Source organism: Anthonomus grandis, chromosome 10 (genome assembly GCF_022605725.1).
Source record: "Anthonomus grandis grandis chromosome 10, icAntGran1.3, whole genome shotgun sequence".
In the NCBI taxonomy this organism is placed as follows: Eukaryota; Metazoa; Arthropoda; class Insecta; order Coleoptera; family Curculionidae; genus Anthonomus; species Anthonomus grandis.
Genome location: NC_065555.1, coordinates 4,469,512 through 4,491,803, shown reverse-complemented (window position 1 = coordinate 4,491,803; position 22,292 = coordinate 4,469,512). Strand labels below are relative to the sequence as shown.

At 34.8% G+C, this 22,292-nt stretch overlaps 5 protein-coding genes across 8 annotated transcripts in view; 2 read left to right on the top strand and 3 right to left on the bottom strand.

Annotated features, from left to right (window-relative positions):
* The window catches only part of LOC126741483 (dedicator of cytokinesis protein 3), an 88,813-nt gene extending 86,090 nt beyond the window's left edge, over window positions 1-2,723 (top strand). For all 4 annotated transcript variants that reach the window (XM_050447901.1, XM_050447905.1, XM_050447904.1 and 1 more), the window contains one exon: window positions 1,762-2,723. In XM_050447901.1, coding sequence (XP_050303858.1) covers window positions 1,762-1,883 — 122 coding nt within the window. In that variant the 3' untranslated portion in view covers window positions 1,884-2,723. The remainder of the gene's footprint in view (window positions 1-1,761) is intronic.
* A 2,257-nt stretch (window positions 2,724-4,980) lies between these two features.
* LOC126741484 (28S ribosomal protein S30, mitochondrial) lies at window positions 4,981-7,258 on the bottom strand. The gene is made up of 8 exons (XM_050447906.1): window positions 6,922-7,258; window positions 6,664-6,864; window positions 6,472-6,610; window positions 6,255-6,418; window positions 6,067-6,200; window positions 5,840-6,010; window positions 5,460-5,785; window positions 4,981-5,405 (listed from the first exon to the last, which is right to left on the bottom strand). The coding sequence occupies exons 1-8, from the start codon at window positions 7,152-7,154 to the stop codon at window positions 5,130-5,132; spliced, it is 1,644 nt and encodes a 547-aa protein (XP_050303863.1). The 5' UTR covers window positions 7,155-7,258; the 3' UTR covers window positions 4,981-5,129.
* A 221-nt stretch (window positions 7,259-7,479) lies between these two features.
* On the bottom strand, window positions 7,480-8,521 carry LOC126741486 (pyridoxal phosphate homeostasis protein). The gene is made up of 3 exons (XM_050447909.1): window positions 8,237-8,521; window positions 7,836-8,184; window positions 7,480-7,786 (listed from the first exon to the last, which is right to left on the bottom strand). Exons 1-3 carry the CDS (start codon window positions 8,406-8,408, stop codon window positions 7,549-7,551), a joined length of 759 nt encoding a protein of 252 aa, XP_050303866.1. The 5' UTR covers window positions 8,409-8,521; the 3' UTR covers window positions 7,480-7,548.
* A 280-nt stretch (window positions 8,522-8,801) lies between these two features.
* Window positions 8,802-9,615, top strand: LOC126741487 (uncharacterized protein C1orf131). Its single transcript, XM_050447910.1, has 2 exons — window positions 8,802-9,272; window positions 9,328-9,615. Exons 1-2 carry the CDS (start codon window positions 9,008-9,010, stop codon window positions 9,573-9,575), a joined length of 513 nt encoding a protein of 170 aa, XP_050303867.1. The 5' UTR covers window positions 8,802-9,007; the 3' UTR covers window positions 9,576-9,615.
* Window positions 9,616-12,537: 2,922 nt separating this feature from the next.
* LOC126741490 (unconventional myosin-Ib) overlaps window positions 12,538-22,292 on the bottom strand; it is a 28,445-nt gene continuing 18,690 nt past the window's right edge. The window contains exons 19-23 of the mRNA XM_050447912.1: window positions 21,117-21,268; window positions 20,811-21,039; window positions 20,601-20,753; window positions 16,676-16,866; window positions 12,538-13,113 (exon numbers count right to left, since the gene is read on the bottom strand). Of these exons, the coding sequence (XP_050303869.1) occupies window positions 12,993-13,113; window positions 16,676-16,866; window positions 20,601-20,753; window positions 20,811-21,039; window positions 21,117-21,268 (846 nt within the window). The 3' untranslated portion in view covers window positions 12,538-12,992. The remainder of the gene's footprint in view (window positions 13,114-16,675; window positions 16,867-20,600; window positions 20,754-20,810; window positions 21,040-21,116; window positions 21,269-22,292) is intronic.

Genomic DNA, 22,292 nt, shown 5'->3' with positions numbered 1-22,292 from the left:
TGTCTTTAATGGATCAGTAATGAGAGAGAGCCTGTCAAATTTAGGCATTTTTTCATCATCAGTGAGTATCTTTTGAAAAGTTGCTTGCATTTTGTTGTCTTACGTTATAACAGTGCACAAAGTCTTTCATTGCAATTTCCAATCTCTATTTAATAATAAAATGCAATTTGGACATCTGTAGCTTTAATGTGTCAGCAATGACAGCCTATCAAAGTTAAGCATTTTTGCAACACCAGTGGTTAAAGTATGACTTTAAAAAAATTGCTGACATTTTGTTGCTGTGCAAAAAATCTTATATTTCAATTTTAATTTGTCATTTTAAAAGAAAATACAAATTTAACATTTATGACTCGGAAAACTGTTGATTCACAAGCTAAAACTTCCTGAACTCAACTTCCTGGACAAATTAAATATATTTTCTTGTTCCTCATCTTCTTTTTAATGGAATTCCAAATTTTTCCAGGAATTGCACTTATTTGTCTTAAGCGTCTGGACGAAATAAATCAGTAGACAGGCCCAGGCATATAAATACTGGAAAAAAAACTTAAAAACATAAAACTATTAACGCACAACCAAAACTCCATAAAAACACAAAGTTTCAACTGCCTGGACGAATATAATAATTCCTCTTCCATTGTTTCTTTTTAAATTATCCAATCCTTGTTCCAAACAAAAATCAACAGACATTTATCCAGTCCAGAAATTTAAAACAATTTTTTTCTGCCTTTTTCAGGGAGGTTTCCCTATACCTTCCAGGGGTTTGAGCCAATTTTTTGTATCGTCCAGCTCTCCAGTGTCTTAATTCCTTGTCTCTTTCAGGAACATGAATCAAGACCGTTGAAGTAATTTTTAGTGTTATTCCAGACTTTTAAATTTTGTCCAGGTTTTTAGATTAATTTTCCATGTTGTGTTACAGGCTGGTTCCACGTTTTTCACGAATTATATATTTTACCCATAGTTTTCATTTGCTTGGAGTATTGTTTTTGCGTTCAAAAATTTTAAACAATATTTTGGACTAATTCGTTACGTCTTTGTTAGTCTCCAGGTGTTTGGAATAATCTTTCACATCTTCCAGGCTCTTGTGGTAATTTTTAGATTCCTTCCAGGAGTTTAAAGTAAGTTTTTATGTTTTAGAGGGTTCAATTGATTTTTTTTTAGATCTTCGATGCTCTTGGGATTTTTTATTTTATTTTAGCCATTTCACGTCATTTTCCATATTGCCAGACTGTCGTAGTAATTATTTTACATGTTCCAGGGATTTAAAATAATTTTGTACATCTTCCAGGCTCTTGGAGTCATTTTTCGTTCGTTTTGTACTCGTACCAAACCAGCTTCTAAGGTGCTTTAACCATGAGATTCGTATCGAGCCACACTTCGTTTTCCTTACAAGATAGTCAGTCTGCAATAAGTGAAGTCTGTTTTCATTTATCAGTACTGTCCCAAATATTGAAGCCTCCGTTCTTTTACAGTATTAACCACTTTCTTTTCCTTGCCCGTTCTCAAGAGCTGAGAACCTCAATATTTGTTTTGTGGTTTGTCTTTGGTATTTTCAATATTCTACGATATATAAACTTAACTCGAATGCTTCAAATTTCATCATTTTGTGGATTCGATATGTGTCAATGCTTTTACCCTGTAAAACTGGACAGAGAACACGTAGACGAGATAATTTCGTATCGAGTATTTGACATACTTTTTCAAGCCTTTTTCTAATTTCACATGACTGATACGGCTTTATGATAAGCATTTTTTTAATTATAGGTAGCCTGGAACGACCTCCTAGGTCCAAAGAACCGCCTACTACCGATCTCCTACTAACTCCACCCGAAAATTACTCTCAGCCGAAAACACCTCGCCTGGACAGCGAGGGCGACGACAAATAGGTATAAGAACGGCTAAAAAGTACAATTTTAGGGTCATTTTGATCATGGGCAACTGACCAGAGCAGCCATAGTTTCTTCGTAGCCATATAGAGACTCCAAAACTGTGTAATTCCGGTGATATATTAATTATTTTTTTTTATATATTTATATATACAGAGAAAGAGCAGGTTTATTCCAGTATGTAACAATCAAAGAACTTTTATTTTTATAGTCATATTTAAGTTGTTTTAAACAGTATTTTAATTTGGGCATCTTAATTAGCGGCTGATCATTTAACCCCATAGCAGTTTCAATTAGTTAATTAATTTAACGTGATGATTTAGTACTACAGTTTTAGTATACAAGGTGATTCTAACAAAAGGCCTCTAATGCAAGTAATTTCTGGACGTATCTCCTTTTCCCAGAGCGTATTTTTAAGGTGCCCACGTTTTAATAAGACATCGAACTTTTGTAAATAGTATGGTGCTATTTTTTTACCTTCTGCAGCATATTTACCACCCATATTATTGTAACCCAAATATACTATGATATTATTAGGTAACCCGCAGAGAATAATATAGTTTTTTAGGAACCTTCCCCAGGAATATATGTGTATGTACTAGTCATGTATTATCGTGGAACATAACGTTGAAATTTACCAAATTAGTGAGGTATGATGTTTGTTTAACCGTATAGTAGACTGCAAGGAATTTTCTACTTTATTAGGTAGTACCTATAGTAGGTTTTTTTTTACAAAGGCATGTTGCCGCCTATTCGTTATATAGTATCAATGATACTTTCCATTTACCATAAAGACATTATTATATCATGTAACTAAGAAATAAATATATATAAGAATCATGTATGGGGTTTGATTTCGTAGCTCGGTAATACCAAAAAAGAGAGTGAATAAGGGGATAATTAATTAAGTTTCCAAAAAAGGTTTCTGCTAGATCCGGAGATTCTAACAGAAACTAGATCAGTATTGACCGTTTTAAAACTTGATCACTTAAGTTCAGATTTGAATATACCCAATGAGATACTGTATATTAAAATCTGTCAATTTTAGAATACAGTTGGAACTCATTGGGTTCAACGAGTTGAGGAATTCTTCAATTTACTACTTCTAGCATTCTTGCCTGTGAATGCCTCCCTCGCCTCCTCCAGCTTCTTCTGGAAAGAGAGAGATAGAAACGGAAAAGAAAAGAGAGCGACAACAAATTGTCTTCTGTGTTTAGAAGTGTTGTTTTCGTTATACACCCGCCATTGACTAGATTAACATCGGCCAAACCCGTTTTTTATCTACATGAACAATCATTAAATTTTTTCGAAATGTTGGACTTCTTCCTGGCAGTTGAAACCTGAAAGACCTAAACAGTAAACTACCTGGAAGCATGAAATTGAGTCTGCTGTCTGAAAGAGGAAAATCATCAAGTTATGATAGAAAATCTGAAGAAGAAAAGGATGCTCCCCAACTGTGTTTAAGTAATTTTCTTTCTAGGTATTTGAAATCTGCTTGAGGACCTTAGCAGGCTGCCTGGAAGTACAAAATAACGTGCTCAAGTGCTTGGAAGAAATAGACCATTACTTCAAGAAATTAAGGGAATAGTCCATTAAGTATGGTTTGATTAGGATCAACATCTAGAAGAAATCCTGGCCAGGAGCCATGATAATAAGTTTTTACTTCCTGGCAGTTGAAACCTGAAAAAAGACCTAATTACACTGCCTGGAAGAATTAAATTATTTCCTGATTAACTGCCTGAAAAGGGAAACCATGATTTCAAGATATTAAGATAACCATCAAGTAATTACCAAAGAAATAATGTAGGTTGGATTGAGAGAAATTAATTATCGCCATACTTTATTAGAAGTTAATAAAACCCCATCTCATTTTTTTCTGTGAAGCTTTTTGCAATTATCATCACTGAAGATCATGATAGTCAAAGAACTATGCAACAGTTGTATTCTAGATGATAGCCAATCACTGGAAGTTCAGGTTGATGAAATCAGCCAATCTTTGTTAAAGTCTTGATTTGAAAGGCTTTGCCTATTTAAGTTGACCTAAATCAGTTTTGACAGTAATTTTAAACTATGAAAGATCAGCCTTTACCTGAATGTTATTCCTGGAGATTTTTCCCACTTCTTCGTCAAATGGAGGTTGACTGTTTGCAGAATTTAATCTCATGCAGTTATGGAACTTTCTGCTCCAATTATAAAATAAATTGCAGCAACTTATTGCTTTTTTAAGGAAAACGAATTCGCCAAATTTGCCTGCATGACACGGACATTTTAGAGGAAAGATTCCATCAACTGCCTAGAATTAGTAAATGAGTGGAAGTGATGCAAATATTTTACTAATTCTATGTAGTTGAAAGTAGAAACGTCCTAAATCCACGAAAGCCTCTAACTTAAACTTGGTGGACGTTTAAGACGAATTCCTTGATCAACTGCCTGGAATTAGTAAAATATTTCCATCACTTCCAGGCAGTTGAAACAGGAAACGTTTTAAATACCGGAAGGCCTGTAAGACATGGACATTTTATTAAAAAAATTACTTCATCAACTCCCTTTATAGAGATGGATGCAGACAATGTACTATGAGGTTATAACACCAAACTGAAAATATTGAGAACAAAGAGATAGGACTCTGCAAAGATACAGTTTCCCTTAAGAAGGATCTGATAAGATACAGAAAACTATACAAGAAAACTTGACGATATAAAGCTACTGTGTCTTCAAGTAATTGTGTGATTTCTTCCAGGCAGTTGAAGCCTAGAAGAGACTAAATAGACTGGAAGAACTAAATAACGTGCTCAACTGCCTGGAATAAATAAATCATTACTTCAAGAGATTAAGGAGAATGGGTTGAGTTGGAAAAGAAAGAAGTAAAATTCCCTCAAATAAATTTTACTTCTTCTGATTGTGGTCTTCGTGCTTTTAAACTGACTGATCAAGCAGAAAAAAATATTTCAAACACCAAAAGATTAATTTTCTTCAATTATTCTAAAAATGAATCATTAATTACGCCACTACACCTTTCAATTAATCACCAAATAACCCTATATTTCCCCTGATATTATTTTGTACTTAATTGCTCACAAATTATTCATTAACCACATGCAGCTTTTGTCTTCTTTATTTAAACCTGATGATTTACTTTATAACGTTTAAAACACATTAAGTTTTAACTAAATTTACATCGGCCAAAGATGCTATTTTATACATATTAAAAAAAAACATACACACATTATTACGCCTCTGAACTTCTTAGGGCCAAAACTCCTTGACTCTCCTGCCCAAACGTTTAGGTAATTCGGGTCGAAGGCACCTGGGCACGTACTCCGGTAACCGGTCGTCCAAAGTTCGTCTCCAGGGTTTCTGGAACAACTCGAAGAATCTACGTCTCTTATCCATGCCTCTTGTTTTGTGATCGATTTTGTAGATCTTCTCCCAGCTGTAGATTTCGTCGAATTCCTTGAACCTCGGACGGTTCGAGACGATGTATTTATACTCCTTTTCAAGCCATTTACGTTTCTCGTCGTCCTGAAAAAGTTCGCAATTACTAAAACGGTTAACTGAGATTGTTTTATCAGTTACTTCATAATCTGCTATGAGTTTCTCAGTTTGACTCAAGTAGGGCCTCAAGTTGATTCCGAGACGCTCTTTCGGTTCATTTTTGTACAGTTTCACTAAGGTTTTCACCAAATCGTCATTGAAACCGACGATTTTTCCATCGTTAATTTCCTCATACAGCTTCATGTTTCCATTGGACCAGCACACATTCCTCTTGGGATTTTCCAAGGTGTTTTTACTGTGCAAAATAATGGTGTTTAGTTGGTAAATGTAGAACCTGAAGTCTTTTCCATTGGTTAGCACCGTTTGAGTGACTAAGGGATAAGTTAGGTCATTGTAAGTTGTAAAACCTGAAAGTCCAAAGTTTTATATATAACAAGAGGAGCATGATTAAGGAATTGTACCTAAATAATTGGCCTGGGAATGCAACCAAGCATATGATGACAAAATGGCTTGTCTATGCATGGCTTCCTCATTATCAATTTCATCTGGCAAAAGCTTCTTTCTCTCCAACATGTAACCAGTTTTCAGGAAGGATATAAGACCAAAAGTGTGACTATCTCCAGGCCAAAAACCTGAAATACACATTAATTCAAGTAACCACTTTTGAAATACACTATTAAGATCCTACCGGGTATATTGGCCGCATGCCTATGATCTATCCCCATCCCTAAAACCCTAGGATCATATTTAAAATGAGGAACCTCCAGAGCAGGGTTCTCCGCATCCGAAGGGCTTATTATGGTAGGCAATGGTTGCTCAGCCCTAAAAGCAGTTTTAAATAAGTCACAGAATTTGAATGAAAACTTACCGTTGCACCTGATAGTAAGAGTAGGTGATCCCAGATAACAAAAAGTTCTATCTATAGGGTCATTTACAAACTGTTTGAAAAACTCGTGGCCCTGTAGCCTTTTTTTAATTAAAGTATCTGGCTCTATTCCTCCTACCACCCAAGAGGATTCCAATCTGGGCTCAATATCAATCTAGATAAACAAAAGTAAGTACGGTTTTTTTACACTGTTTATTTATACATTACCTTATTATCTAAAATATGCGGGTACTGATGAGCCAAATGGTTATTTAACACTCTGTTTATACTTTTAACAACTGAAGAGCTAATAATATTTTCACGTTCTACATCAGTAAGTTTGTCCTCTTTTAAATCCTGAATTCGCCTAAAAGTTAAATATGCTTCACAAGATCTAAAAAAATCAGTAAGTTTTCTTACTGTGTTTCCTCAATTTCCATCAAAAGGGCCTCCTGAATATCCTCGGAAATGCCAGTAATATCATCTACATTAATGCCCTGATAACACTCCGGTAAATCTTTCTCTTTTATAAAGTGGGTTCTAGTGACATGTTGGGCCAGTGGTAAACTATTATACTGGCCCTGCTCCTCCAAAAGCATATAGGATTTAAAGCCATAATATCTAATAAAAGTAAAAATATATACCCCTAATTTTAGGGAGCCTTTTCTGGAAGTTTACCTGGGCATATTCACTTTAAGCTGTTTCTCTTCAACAGTTTTCACCTTTCGAAGTTCCTCGTGTTTGGCTTCGCGCTTTCTTTCCATTCGTTTTTCGTAAGAAAGATCTAAAATTGGGGGGTACTGGGGGGTCGCGGTATACTCCTCGTCCTCCTGGGTAGCCACCGTAGAGAAACATTTTACTTTTGTGAAAGAGTGCGGCCTTATGGTCCTGTGCAGACGTATCAAACTCATTTTTATACGAAATTAAGTAAATTATTTGGAAATTTCGTGATTTAGCAGGGGCACCACATAGTATTTACATAACCTATAAAAATTGATTTTGATAGGAGTCGGGAGTGTTTAGGGATCCAACGTATATGACGAGGTTAGGTTTGGGTCTTTTTTAGGTTATGCTGATTTTTTTTTGCTCAACATTTTTTTCACTAGAGTTCAGATATTTTGTATCCAGACAGTTTTAATCCAAATAAAGAGGACAACCGGACGTAAAGAAAATGCTATGGCCCCTTTTTGAAGAATCTTTTGTCTGACATAATCACACTTTACCAAATAAAACGAATTAAACTTAATCACATATATTTTTCTAACCTAAACAATAAAAGGTAACTTGCTGTCAACAAATCTATCCTTAGTTTTTTTTGGGTCTTTCTCCAAAAATACTCGAACCAACCCTTACACTAGTACTACCCAACTCAATGGCATGCTCAAAATCTGTGGACATCCCCATAGACAATCCGACATCTTTCCAATTTATATTTAAGGCTTTACATAAATCATCTCTGCACTTCCTCAGAGATAAAAAGTCAGGGTTTGGCCCTTGGGCGGGATCATACCCATATTGACCGATAGTCATTAGACCCTGTAACCTAAAAACCCCAAATTATTCATTAAACCTGACAGCCCCTCTCATCATACCTTAAGTTCTGACATTCCTTTAAAACAAACTCGGCCAAGCCATTAACTTCTGAAGGTTCGATTCCATTCTTAACATCCTCTCCACTAGTATTAACTTGAAGCATTATGTTAAGTTTAGAATCGGGACCTCCAAAGTTGGGCCAGTTCTTATTAAGTTGTGTGGCCCTCTTCCTTGAATCAACTGTCTCAATTAAATGTAAATTTGGCACAGCAAGAACTTTATTGACTTTATTCGATTGGAGGTGACCAATAAAGTGCCATTTAATGTCTTTACATTTTTCTTGGATTAAGGCGTTTGTTGCTTTATCGTAAAGTTCTTGAACATAGTTTTCACCAAAGTGCCTTTGCCCTAAAACGGAACAAAATTGATGACAGTTTTTAGAGGTTTCTACTTAATTTACCTTCATCATATGCCTCTATAATTAATTCTACCGGTTTTATTTTGCTTACGGCCACCAGGACTACATCGGAGCCCCGTAGTTCTTCACTTCTTCGCAGCTTAGCCTCCTCGATTTGCTGTAAAACCCTACGGATTCCTTGTTTTACGTTGATTTCAGTCATGGCCCTTAACATGCTTTTCTTTCAGCAGTGGACATGATAAATTGTGTTTTTCCGGTGGGCACCCTTTTGTGTCCTTTAAAATATTTACACAAAAGCAGGCCTACATAACCTAGAATCGTTATTCATTGGATTACGTGTGTGCAAAATTAATGTATCCACATGATCTTTAAGATGACGTGCAGCGAAAATTATTTTTCTATGTAGCAACACGTAGCTAATGAAAAAAAAACTTATCTCTTGCTCTTTTTCTCCATGTTTGTATTTACGCTTTTAAATGAAATTCAAAGTAGATCCATCTCTGATTCCTATAAAATATATAGATAGCGGACGTGTATGCAAAATTATTAGCAACACGTGGCTATTGATTGATAGATTATTTTTTGGTTCACGTCAGCCGCCTAATGAGAGGTTCCGATGTTTTTGTTTACGTTCTTAAGTTAACCTCAAAATTCCCCTAACAAAAACGCGAATTTCTTTTAAGATATTTAGTCTACCCACACAAATCGAGCTGGCAATTGCCTTGCAGCAAAGCCATCAATAAGAACAAGAACAAGATATTTAGTCTATTGCGGGTTGAAAGTGACGCCCACTTAACCCATAATCGGCGGGGAATGTCCGAAAGCGATTTCGTCCCCACTAGGGCTTCCCTGCTAAAAGCAAAGTCCCATGAGGCATACCAAGAAGTCCAATACGTATCATACAAATCCAAAAAGAAGGAAAAGCCTGAAGATGCCAAGAATAGGATAGAAACTAATGCGGAGGATAAAAATGAATTTAATATTTATAAGGCAAAGAGAGAGGTTATGCAGTTTGGAATATCTGGTTTTGATACAGCGAAGAAGGAGGAGGCTAAGATTCAACAGCTCATCAAATTAGGTAAATTGTCTGGTGGAAGTCTTTTTACTTATCTCTATAGTATTGATTTTTTTAGGGGCAAAACCACCGAAGAAGAAAAACAAAAACTACAAAGAGCTGTTGAAAGAGAAGAAAATGGAGAAAGAAAAGAAGGAAAGTACACAGCAGTTTCAACAGTTAGGGAAGAACAGTATGGGGAAGTCGGTTGCAAAAGGGAAGAGCTATGACAGGAAGAGGCGAAGGGAAGGGATTTTAGACATTTATGGGAGAATTATTAAAGATAAAGATAGGGCTAAAATGTTTACTGCAAGGAAAAACAAATAAATTGTTAATGTTAATAAAGTTTGATATCCTTAGTGTAAAATGGTAAGAAAGTGTGCAGGTTTAGGACTTCAAACATTATAATAATAATAATAATAATACTTCTTTATTTGCTTAAATACATCCAACAGCTTAGCATTGTCAAAAGGTATAGACTGTCAAATGCCAATAATACAGTGCACTAAGGGAGACATTAAACTATCAGTTTTACCTACATAACATAGCAAATAAAAAAAAAATTAAACAAAATACAATTTTGGTTCGCATCAGAAATGCTCACAAGTATGTATGAAACATTTGTTATACAGGTATGAAAGTATAGTATTCGATAAATTTTGATAGACTAGGTTAAAGACTATTGTAGAATTTGTCCAATGAGTATGGACAGATCTCCAAAATCAGGTTTTTCGTTACTTGCTTAAATCTATTTAAATGTAGTTGTTTTGTGGTTTCGGGTATTGCATTAAAAAATTTTATGGCATTAGTCATATAGCCCATACCATACCATAAGGTAGGACTGGATAAGTTCCAGGCAAATACCCCGGATACCATAAAAAACCAACTTGCTCAACAAAATATTATGCGAGACACAGTCGAACGCTTTTGAGAGGTCGCAGAAAATTGCACTCACTGTCTTGCCCCCCTCAAATGCATCAACCAGGTAGTCTACCATTACCCTGAGTGCATCAGCAGTGGATCTTCCTTTTCGAAAGCCGAACTGCGCTGGTGAAAGTAAATTATGTTTATCAAGAAAAGATATGAGACGTTGGTTTAGACAGAGCTCAATGGGCTTGGATAATATCGGTATTATTGATATGGGTCGATGATTTCCTGGATGATCATCCATATTACCCTTTTAAATATAGGAACAACTTTACTTATTTTAAGCTTTTGTGGAAATGTACCAGATGAAAAACATTTGTTTATTATTAGAGATAGGCCAAACCATTTGCAAGTTGTTTCAATATTTTATTGCTCAAACTAAAGATGTCTTAAGCAGAAGTATCACTTAAACTTTTTAATAGATCAATGACTTCTATTTTGGTAACAGGTGAGAGAAATACTGTTGAATTGTTATGTACATATTTTGCTGTAAATTGTACGGGATCATTAGATTTTTGCAGTGTATTTGTAATTGAGTCAGCTATATTCACAAAGAATTTGTTAAACTCATCGGGAGTTACATTACATTTCGAATTACTAGGATCATTATTTTTTGTTTTTTTAATGATGTTCCGGATGGTTTTGGATTTATTATGACTATTTCCTATTTTGTTTGTATAATACGAGTGTCTCGCTTGTTTTATTTTAGTTTTATATTCCTTTATACGAATTTTTAGCCATTCTGAGAGATCTAGAGTACTGTTATGTTTATTTACGGTAGAAAAGAAGTTTAAGTTATCTCTCAATCTCTTCAGTTCATTATTAAACCATCTTTTGTCTTTATTTGTGGTGAGAATTGTTTTAGTTTTTTTGGGAATATAAAAGTCTATAATAGACATTAGAACATTGAGAAATATTTCAAAAGAATTGTCAACGTTACAATTATCAAGTACCAACAACCAGTCAACGTTTAGTAATGAAGTAACACAGCGGGAAAATCTCTCTCCACAATACGGTCTGAACTCTAAGACCGTTGTGTGGGTGTTCTCAGTAGTTTCATTTATGGATTCATATGTATTAATAATAGCCATATGATCTGACATATAAGTGTCCCATAGAGTACATTTACAATTAATTGCACAATTTGTTATGCAATTATCAAGGCAACTGCTTTTTGTGGTTTTTGAGATTCTAGTTGCGCTATTTACCAGGAATTTAAAGTCATACGTGCTGACAAGTTGGGTGAACTCGGCTGAAGTGAGGATATCCTCTAGAAGATCTATATTAAAATCACCATATATAAATTTACATTTGCGTCTATGGAATAAGAAATTTAGAACTGTATCAAGACTCTGTAAGAACACGTCTAATTTACCTGATGGAGATCTGTAGACACTCAAAACTACAACCTGCAAGGCTTTAATCTCAGTCGCAACGACTTCAAAGTGTGTCTCTATTGACATGTTGTCTATAGTTGGGATCTTCTTTACAAGAAACGGTTCTCTGGTATAGATAAGGACTCCACCTCCTCCTGCTTCAGTACGACTGAAACAGTTGGATAGATGGTATCCAGGCAGAGAGTAACTTTCTACTGCTTGTTGAGGAAGCCAATGTTCTGATAGATATATTATATTAAAATTCTTGTTTTCAATCTGGATTTCCAACTCATCCAATTTTTTTGTCAAACTTCGGATGTTAAGGGACATCATTTTGAGATTGGAAGTCGGGTGTATGCGGGCAACTCCCTCTAATTCAGATTTTTCCGTCCATCTAAAAAATTCCGTCCAAGTGAGCAGTTAAACTTTGCAAATGCAACATTCCTAGGCCAGAAGGAATTGCTGTAGATGGTATCATTTAGTTCTGGAGTCACTCCAACCATAAACTTTTTTTTGTCTGATTGGTTTTGTTTTGGGATACACTGTTTAACGTAGACATCAGTGCAATTGCTATGTTTGGTAACATAATTTTTTAATTATGAAATTATGAAATGAATTAATTATGAAAGAGACAAAACAAAAAAACTCGTAAATACACTCATTGGCAGCACAACACTTCATAATGTTGGCTTATTTCATCACTGGACCTGATTTTTTAAACAGAAATATGTATGTACATCTTAACACTATCTTTTACTGTACATATTCGGAATTGGAATACATGCAGTGTTTTTTATTTAATTGTAAAGTGTAACTTGTCATTGCCAGTCCCTGAAAATGGTCTAAATAGAGGCCGAAACGTCAGCAATTCTTCTGAAATAAAAACAGTTTTATCCGAACTCCTAAACCTGCGACACTTTCTTTCCATTGTTGATGTTGTTTAAGTAACTTACCTTTAAACCCCTTGAAGGTAAATCAGAAGGCCATTTTTAAAAATATAACATTACTTTTTATTAATTTGATTTTACTGGTATTGCTATAATAGTTAAAATTATCAACTAAACTCCTGGTTTATTGCATTATTAAGTAACACGGGAATTAAACTCCATCTAGCTAAAATTTCAACGACAACTTTCAAAACAAAGAAAACTCCATAAACCAAATGGTCACCCCTATGTTTCTAAACTATGAAATTTGATAAACTCTGCTTTCACTATAAACTTTTTTTTTTGTAAATATTATTTCATTTCCTATTGGCACTTGAAAAATGTCTTAATTAAATCAAAAACCGTCTATATAACTATATAAGAACAATCAACAACAAACGATAATTGTGCTAAAAAAAAAAAGAACGAAAAACAAAACCTAAATAGTTGGAAATGGCAGTGGCAAAGTTGCTGGTTCGGTGGTGGATATGTTTCTTGGACAGCCGGCGCTGAGGTCACACCAGCACCTCCATCTTGTTCGCCTTCCTTAGGACCCTTATTTGGCCCGGCTGCACCTCCGGAAGGCCACATTTGAAGGTGAAAGTTACCGTTTGGGAACCAAAATTCGCTTCAAACCTTAATTAAGAGACAAAAATGTAAAAAAAAAAAAATAGTCCAACAATTGATTGAAATGAATTCAAGAAAGTAATATGACAAATGGATAAACAGTTTCAAATATATTGGCGGAAAATGAAGGTGGAATGGAACTAAAGAAGTTGTAGCATGAAATAAGGAAGCGGATCTGCCATTTCATTTATTAGACTAAGGTATCCACAGGGAGAGAAATACATTCCAAATAAAACACTCTTGGATTAACAAGAGTTGGTTCTATTTATGCCAAAGGTAATTGGATGAGACTGTCAGGACAATCAATACTGTTCTGTAACATTTCAAAAATTGTACTCAAGAAAATCGCAATTCGTTCAACAGATAACCCTTATCACACCCTCTGGGGAGACGGTATGTTATACCAAAAACTACCAAATTTCCTGTAGTACAGGCTAAAAATATTTGGGAAGGGTACTAGTGTACCAAAAGCAGTACATTCTACAGTACCAAAAGACCTATAAAGACTAGTAGTGCAGGATAGTGACTGTGTTTCTGGAAAAACAACAATCTCCTAATGTAAAACGTGAAGTTGCCACAAGTATTTTTCTTCAAATCCTTGAAAAGCTACTTTCTATAGGAAAGAGACATTGATGCTAGCATTCTGGTGTACAATAAATAAACTACCTCTGAATATTAAAAAGTGCAAGTGTATGTCAATATCAAATATTCACAATGAAATTAAGCACAGTTATAGCTTAGGTATATAATACTCTCCTAGAAAATGTCGACTCTATGAGGGATATATAAGGGTCATAGTTGATAAACTGACATTCAACAAACACATCGATGAAGTTCCTTCTTAGTTTCATAATTAGATCAACAAGAGAATTTAAAAGGACAGTCTTGTTAATTTGTATAATGGCCTAATTAAGTTCAAATTCCTTTATGCAACAATGGTATGGTACCCCAACTCTAATGTCCATACGGACAGACTAGAATATGTGCAGTGCAGGTTTTTATGCTTCAAAATTGATGGAATATACCCTTCAAGGGAGTATGACTATAAACTACTTCTACAAAGATTTAATTTTTTATCTCTGAGGCACTGCACTATTCTGAGCAGCCAGCTTTTTTTTATTTAAACTATGAAGAAAATGCACCTTTATATCGAGCTTGCTCGTGGTTTAATATTTTATAGAGCAATAATGATATTGACCTGTTTAATGACACATTCAAACGCAAAATTGCTCCAATGATGATGACCTTGTAGCCATTAAATATTTCTATATACAGATCGTGTTATCGTGAGCTACGTATTACCCAAAATAATGGCAACACCGCTTGGTTGCGGCTTGCAGGCGGCGGAATTTTCAGTTTTTATTTTTTGAACCGGGAGTCAGCAGACCTCACTTTGCTGTGTTACTGCACGTTGCATTATTAATTTTTGAGCGTTATTTTCGTGTTTTTTTTTCACTATGGCCGTTTATACCCCTTCCGAAAGAGTTCAACTAATTAAATGGTTTTATGGAGGCAATTCGGTAGTACAATGTAGAGATTTGTTTTCAGTGACATTTGAGAATAGACCGATTCCTTGTGTAAAAACGGTTTTAAATGTGGTTACAAATTTTGAGACATCTTTTTGTCTTCAAGATTGTAAAAAATGCCACACAAAACGTCAAGAACCACCTGTTGAAGTGGTCCAGGATATAGAACGGCGGGAAGAAATGGTTTGCAGTACCCTAGAACTTGATTTGACACGGTCCACTAGAAGTGTTGGAGAGGAACTGGGAATGAGCAATAAAACTGTTGCTCGTATCTGGAAAAAATATGGGTACAAATGTTTCAATTATTCAAAAACTCAGGAAATATTTCCTGAAGACCAGTGGCGAAGAATGGAATTTTGTGAAACCATGATGGAAAAGGCAAATGAAAACTAATACTTTTTAAAAAATATTTTGTTTTCTGATGAATCTTCTTTTCCATTACTTGGCAAACACAATCCTTCCATTGTTCGTTATTGGTCTCAGGAAAACGAGCACAGAAGTTTTCAGTTTTGTACCCAGTATCCTCAGAAATTGAATGTTTGGGCAGGTATTTTGGGCGACAATGTTATAGGGCCATTTTTTATTGATGGCACTTTAAACGCCCAAAAGTACCTTGAGTTGCTGCAAAACCAAGTTCTTCCTGCCATTCAAATCCTACCTGATGTAGACCTGGGATCGGTTTATTTTCAGCAAGATGGCTGTCCTGCTCATAACGCGGCTAGGGTAAAAGAATTTTTAACAAATACTTTTCCTAACCGCCTTATTAGTGGGACTGGCGATATTAAATGGCCTCCTGGATCTTCAGATTTGTCTCCAAATGACTTTTATCTGTGGGGTTACCTTAAGCAGACCATTTACAAGCATGAATTTAGTAGGCCAACAAATTTAGAGGAGTTGCGAAATAAAATTGTCGAAGGTGCCAATTCCATTTTACCTGAAACTCTTTTGGAGGTGCGAAATAGCTTTTACGATAGGTTAAGTTTTTGTTTAGCGAAAGAAGGCGGTTTATTTGAGCCTTTTGTTTAAAAAATGATATGTTGTTAAGTTTGTTTATTAGAGTTTTATTTCTGATTTTGTATTATATTTTTATCAGAGTTTATATTTTATTTTTTATTAGAATAACGCTTTAATTTTCATTATGCAAAACACAGCATATTAAACATTTTAAGATTACAATTCTATGCGGGTTTTACACATTGTCATGTATGTAAAACCTGCATTAGAATAAATATTTTAAAAATGCCTGGATTTTCGCGTAATATTTTGGGACATTTTGTCGCCAAACGGCGCAGCTCCCACGAAAGTCAGATGTTTACAAATCCCGTCCTCGGGCCGGCCGGGGCGGTGCGGTGCTCTGTCGCAGGCATTCGTACACGCGCGACGTTGCAAGATTTCGCCTCTATGCGGTTTCCTATAAGTAACGAACGAAAACACGATCTGTATATAAGCTGTCCAATTAATTCTCTCTTGCCTGTAGTAGAGTTTGTCTAGCTAAGGAAAGGTACACCATCTGTTTCAAAGCTGCGCCAAGTTTTGTCCCCTAATAACGCGGATTAGCGCCTTTTTTTAATTTTAATTTTAAAACACTAAAAGGCATAGAACACAAATATAAGAATTAACGCAACGGCACTGTTTATATGCAGATATGGGCAATCGATACCGTTGCTTTGGCAGCGGCGTAAACAAATTTACTGCGCAACCGAGCCGAACAACACGCGCTGTACCTTTCCTTAGCTAGACAAAGTCTAACTCTGAAGTTGTAAGCTTGAAATTTCGGCTGTTTTTGAATCAAATTAATTTTTGTACACTGTTAAGTTTAATTTTCTGTTAGACAATGTTTGGTAAATAAATAAATAAAAAGAAGAAGAATTGTCTTAAATTTTCTTGGTGGCTTAGCACTGATCGACTATAAACGCAAAAGTATCTGAGGTGTCCACATGTCTTATAGCAAGACTTTAATACGTTACATTACTGAATACTTTTTCCTATAAACTATTCGACAAATACCCTGTAAATAAATAAATCCCGTTAAAATGTGCACTTACTCGGTGGTAATATTGACCTCGGGCGGTTTCCCGGTGGCGTTCTGGACCACCAGGAACAACTTGGTGACGATCTCGATGACGTGGCCGGTCTGGAAGACGAAATCGCCCTTTTTCTTGCTGAGGTCGCTCTGGAACAAACAACCGGGACTGTCGGAGGCGACGCTCGACGTTTCCGGGTTCACTAGCGACGACTAGCGGAACAAAAAGAAATACGGACTACGCTAAGCCGAGCGAGATTACATTTACGCGAAGAAATTTATTTCCCGATGATTCGAAGCAGAATACCGTTAAAGTTTTATGAATATTCCTGGAAGTTTGGGTTGGTTTTTTGTGGGTCATGTTTATCCTTTAACAAGTCTTCACTATTCTTGGAAATACAATTTGTAATCGTTAGAGCAGATTTTGAGCGATAAATTGTAAGTCACTTAAAATATTTTTATACACCATTAGAAGTAAATAAGTTACCTTATCTGGTACAACAGGTTCGAGCATTTTCGGTTGAAAGTACTTTATATACAGTGCCGAGCAAATATGGATAAATACCTTATTTATTAAATAAAAATCCAAACTGGTTGACTATTGCTTCTATTATTGCATTTTATAAGGAGCAAAAGTAGAGAAACAAGTCCGTAGTATATATTGGCTTATTAAATGCAATAAACAATAATATTCGGTGGATTTAATAAAGCTAGGGAGGCCTAAAAAGACAGCACCTAGAGTTGACCCGAAGAATAAAGCATTACCTCTTGCTTTATTCTTCTGCTCTGGACGAAGTAGCTGTTGATGTACTTAGAGTTCAAAGACGCTTAAAAGACAGTGGCTTACCGGCAAGAACACCATCCAAGAAAACCTTTATTTCAAAAAAGAATGGAACTTCAATTCGCATACAAACCTTTGAACGGGTTGAAATACATACAGTGTTATTTTCCGACGACAGTAAAATTTCATTTATTTTCTTTGGATGGTATTTTGTGGGTCAGGCCTGTTAAAAATAAAAGATATGAACCAAAGGATGCTTTGGGCACTGTTAAGTATGGAGATGAAAAGTTTGGGGTTGCTTCTCTAATAATAATAATAATAAACGACTTTTATTAATTATTTAAAAAAAAAACAAAATATTGATGTTAACATAAAAGAATATTTGTGTGCCTTTGATAGGTGAAGTATAGCAAATTTTGCTATTCTCACTTAACCATATCAAATTCCACATAATTTTATAAATTATCACTATTAACGCATTTCTGTAAAAGCTATCCACCTAAAAAAAAATCATATGACATAAATATTATTTTAATAAGATAGCCAACATTTTGCCAACAATAATGAACTTTCTTCGGGATGTTTTGCGGTGTGGAAGGTTGCAGTTGGAAGTAGAAATGGCTAGAACACATTATTTTTCTCTTTTTGAATCCCAATCACAGGTATGGCGGCATCGCTTTTTGAGGTTCAAATATTTATTAACATACATTTTATACTTCAAAAAAAGCAGTTCGTTTCATGGCAAATGTTCACCAAAGAGAGCCCTGTTTTAAGACACTCTCGCTTCGATATAACTTAAGACAGCTAGTCTTGTTTATAAATACTTCAATCAGAAAATAAATAATAACAACAGAGCCAACCACAAACTAGACAAGAATTTACTGTTTCCTTACCAATACCGAAAAGTACTCTAACTCACAAATTATTTATATATGAGGGAAAGAAAATATTTAATAATCTTACTGAGAATGTTAAATGTGCTGTCTCTGTCAGGCAGTTTAGAGGAAAATTAAAAACTCTTTTATTGGAGGAATCTTTATATACCATGGGAGAGTTTTTTGACAAAAATTGTTTAAAATGCAAATAACTTAAAAACTGATAGAGTTACATGAAATAAACAAGAGTGCCTTTTTTATCCAAAATTGAACTGCTTTTTAGATTTTCTAGTCGTTTTACCCATAACTAATTAGGCAAAAAAGATATGTTGTAATTTACCTAAGTAACAGGGTGTAACTAACGCCCTGTATAAATAATGCTAAATTCAGTACAAAATTCGTAATTTCCATGTCAAAACACATAAAGTCGCCAATTTTCAAGACGATACTGCTTGAAATCACAAAATTATTGAGAAATTCCAACTTTAAATACCCTGTATCTCGTAAACCTGCAACATTTGTATAAGACATGTTAGGGTCAATCGCCATATTTTGGTGTGTAGTATCTCCAGTTCAGAGATTGCCCATTCTTAATGAACACCCTGTATATATCCACCTAATTGAGAACCTAGCCATTGTATTTTAAGCATATGTTTGTACTTGTATCTATTTGTTTTTTCTTTTTTAAATTTAAAAAGTGTTATTGTACTTTACCAAATTTTAAACTGTCTTTTAAATGTTTTGTATCTAATTGTGCTTATCCAACTTCTACATGTTTTAATTTAGTTTTAGTTTGAGGTATAAATTACACATAGTTAGATTGTTACGATTTAGTCATTAGCCTGCGTTTGTATATCTTAACAATAAAGTATATTCTTATTTTATCTTATATGAATCGGTATAAATATCTAAAAATATTAAATAATATTGGTTGACATTTACAAAGAAAAATATGCCATTGCAATGGCAATTTCAACCTGATCAGACCAGATCACAGTGCTATATAGCTCCTCTAGGGGATTCTCTTAATGAATCTATTGAAGAGGAGATGCCTCGCAGGTATCAAAAACATGGAATGTATGGGAATATTAATTTTTAAATTAAATTACAAGACGGCTTTAGTAGATTTATCTTTTTTTTTTGTTTGTTCTATTTACTTCATTTTATTTTAATATTTGTAATAAGGTAGAAAATTTATTAACAAAAAACCGGCCGCCTGACGGTTTCCCATCTTCAAAAAACGACAGCTTGTCTAATAGGGGAAAATCTGCTTTTAGTATATTAGAGCATTAGTATATGCGTACATTGAAAGCGTTTCAATGTTCTAAGGTACTAATTTTACAGTGTGTAGAAAAAAGCTCTCAGATCTCCAATTTGCCTGCCAAACGTGTGATCAACAGCGACACCCAAAATCCGTTAGTTACCTAATGAGTAAAGAAATAGGAAACTACTTGAAGACAAGTAGCTATTCAAGTAAGTAGTTTCTTCTAGTCTAATCCTTTAATGTTTACAACTACTTGATGATTGTCTTCATCTCTTGAAATCATAGTTTCTCTCTTTTAGGCAATTAATAAGGAAACAATTTAATTCTTCCAGGCAGTTTGGTCTTCAGATCAGTTTCTGACTGCCAAAGAGCAGTAAAAAATGTCCCCACAATTTCCCTTAAACCCAATTGCCTTGCTGTGCAAACAATTGCTTGATGGATAATTCTCTTAAGCTACTTTTGGTTGAATCAATTTTTTTTAGCTAGTTTTCACTATTTTTTGAAATATTTCTATAAATAATTGGGTTATTCTTAAAGGCAAAAAAAGGTATTTCTTACAACCATGTTTTATATGAAAACAGTTCTTGTACCTTAAAAACTTCCTCAGTTAAACGTGATTTTTCCATCCAAGGTGCCTAATCAAGATTTTTTATTCATTAGCGGACATTTTTGGGCATAACTTAAGGTCCAATTGAAATATTTTAATAATTTGCTCATATAAATCTAAAGTACTTTCTGAGTAAACATTTAAGGCTAATAACATTATTCTAGGCTTCAAATGTGGACAGTTAAAACAGTTTCAGTTGAGGCAACTTTCCCATTAATTTCCTTAATATATTCAACAATTCTTTCACAAATTCCACAAAATAATAGAAACAGCAAGAGCGTTTCTTACCAAACATTTTCACCTAAGAACATTTCTTTTACCTCAAAAAGCCCCCAAATGTTCCAGAAATATCCACGAAAACTCAGAGCCAATAAACTATTGTAAAACATGCAAGGCACCTTTTCGGGTATGTATTCTTACCGCTCTAACATGCACAACAGCCACGTCATCCAGGTAAGGTGACAGAGACATCCTGTATATCTCCGTCGCAGGTACTCTGTATTTTATTTGCAAGGTTCTCTGGTCCAAAATCAACATCGACCTGGTCGATATCACCAACAGAATAGGAACAAACTAAAAAGACGAGGCATTTTAAAAAGGTTTTTTGGTGGTTTAAGCTTTTCCACTCACTTTTCCGCTACTCCGAGCGATTTTATTAATAATATCGGCGAACACTACGTATTGGTCGTTGTTCTCCAGGCTCATCTTCTTCCACTGGACGTTCTGTCTCAGTCGCACGTAGTCGCCCAGAAAAGGATGCGACACGCTGCGGGGATATGAACACTTTCTGTCTTTGAAAATGAAACTGGCGGTGACCTTTTCTCGCATCCGATTGCGGGCGGTCTGGTCGAACGATAACCTTGGAAAAAAATTTAAAAAAAAAAAAAAAAAAGGTTAAAATGTATGGTACAATGGTGCTTTTTTATAGGAACGTACCTGTACTTGTGACAGCGCCATCTGTGGTGGATTTTCTTCAGGAGGGCGCTGGTTTCAGACAGACGGGTCATGCAGGGCGGCCATTCGCGACATAACGGCGAATCACTATCGGCCGGCAGTCGGTCCGTTAAGGTTAAAATGTATTGTCTGCGCTGTAATCGAGAAAAATAGGTTGTTTTTTTTTGGACACTTCTTATTGGAAGAATGGGTGTTTTCTGGGGAATAATTTGATATACGAAGCATTTTTGTGGGTCTAATACTTTATGAATTATAGCTCGTTTTGTCGGCCAAGACATCAAATTTGGGGTTCTTGAAACAAATTAACTGTGAATTTTTCAATTTTTTTAAGCCACTTAAGATTTTTTTTAAATTCCTTTACAGCATTATAGAATGCACTTTATAGATTAATTATATGCAAAAAACTTGTTTCTAGGCTAAAAATTGGCTGACCTAGAACAATTTTTTTGGGGAATAATTTTTTCACTACATTTTTTAGTTTCTTTTGAGGATAAATTTAAAACTATTTAAGGCACTGACATGGAATTTATACTTAAACAATCGGCGTTTTATAAAGAATAATTTGATATATAAAGCATTTTTGTAGGTCCAATACTTTATGAATTATAGCTCGTTTTGTCGGCCACGTCATCAAATTTGGGGTTCTTGAAACAAATTAACTGTGAATTTTGCAATTTTTTTAAGCCACTTAAGATATTCTTGTAATTCCTTTACAGCATTATAGAATGCACTCTATAGATTAATTATATGCAAAAAACTTGTTCCTAGGCTAAAAATTGGCTGAACCAGAACAATTTTGGTTGGGGGTAATTTTTTCACTACATTTTTTAGTTTCTTTTGAGGATAAATTGAAAACTGTTTGAGGCATTTACATGGGGTTTGTACTTAAAGAATAAGCGTTTTATAAGGAATAATTTGATATATGAAGCATTTTTATAGGTCCAATACTTTTTGAGTTATAACCAGTTTTGCTGATCAAGTCCTTATGATCATCACATTTAGGTGTTTGGAACAAATTAATAACTTTGAATTGTTTAATTATTCTTGAACATTTCTCCATATAACTTCCAAGCTATTTAAGATATTTTTGTAAATCCTTTTCAGCACTAAAGATTGCATTGTATAGATAAATTCTATGCAAAAAACTTGTTCCTAGGG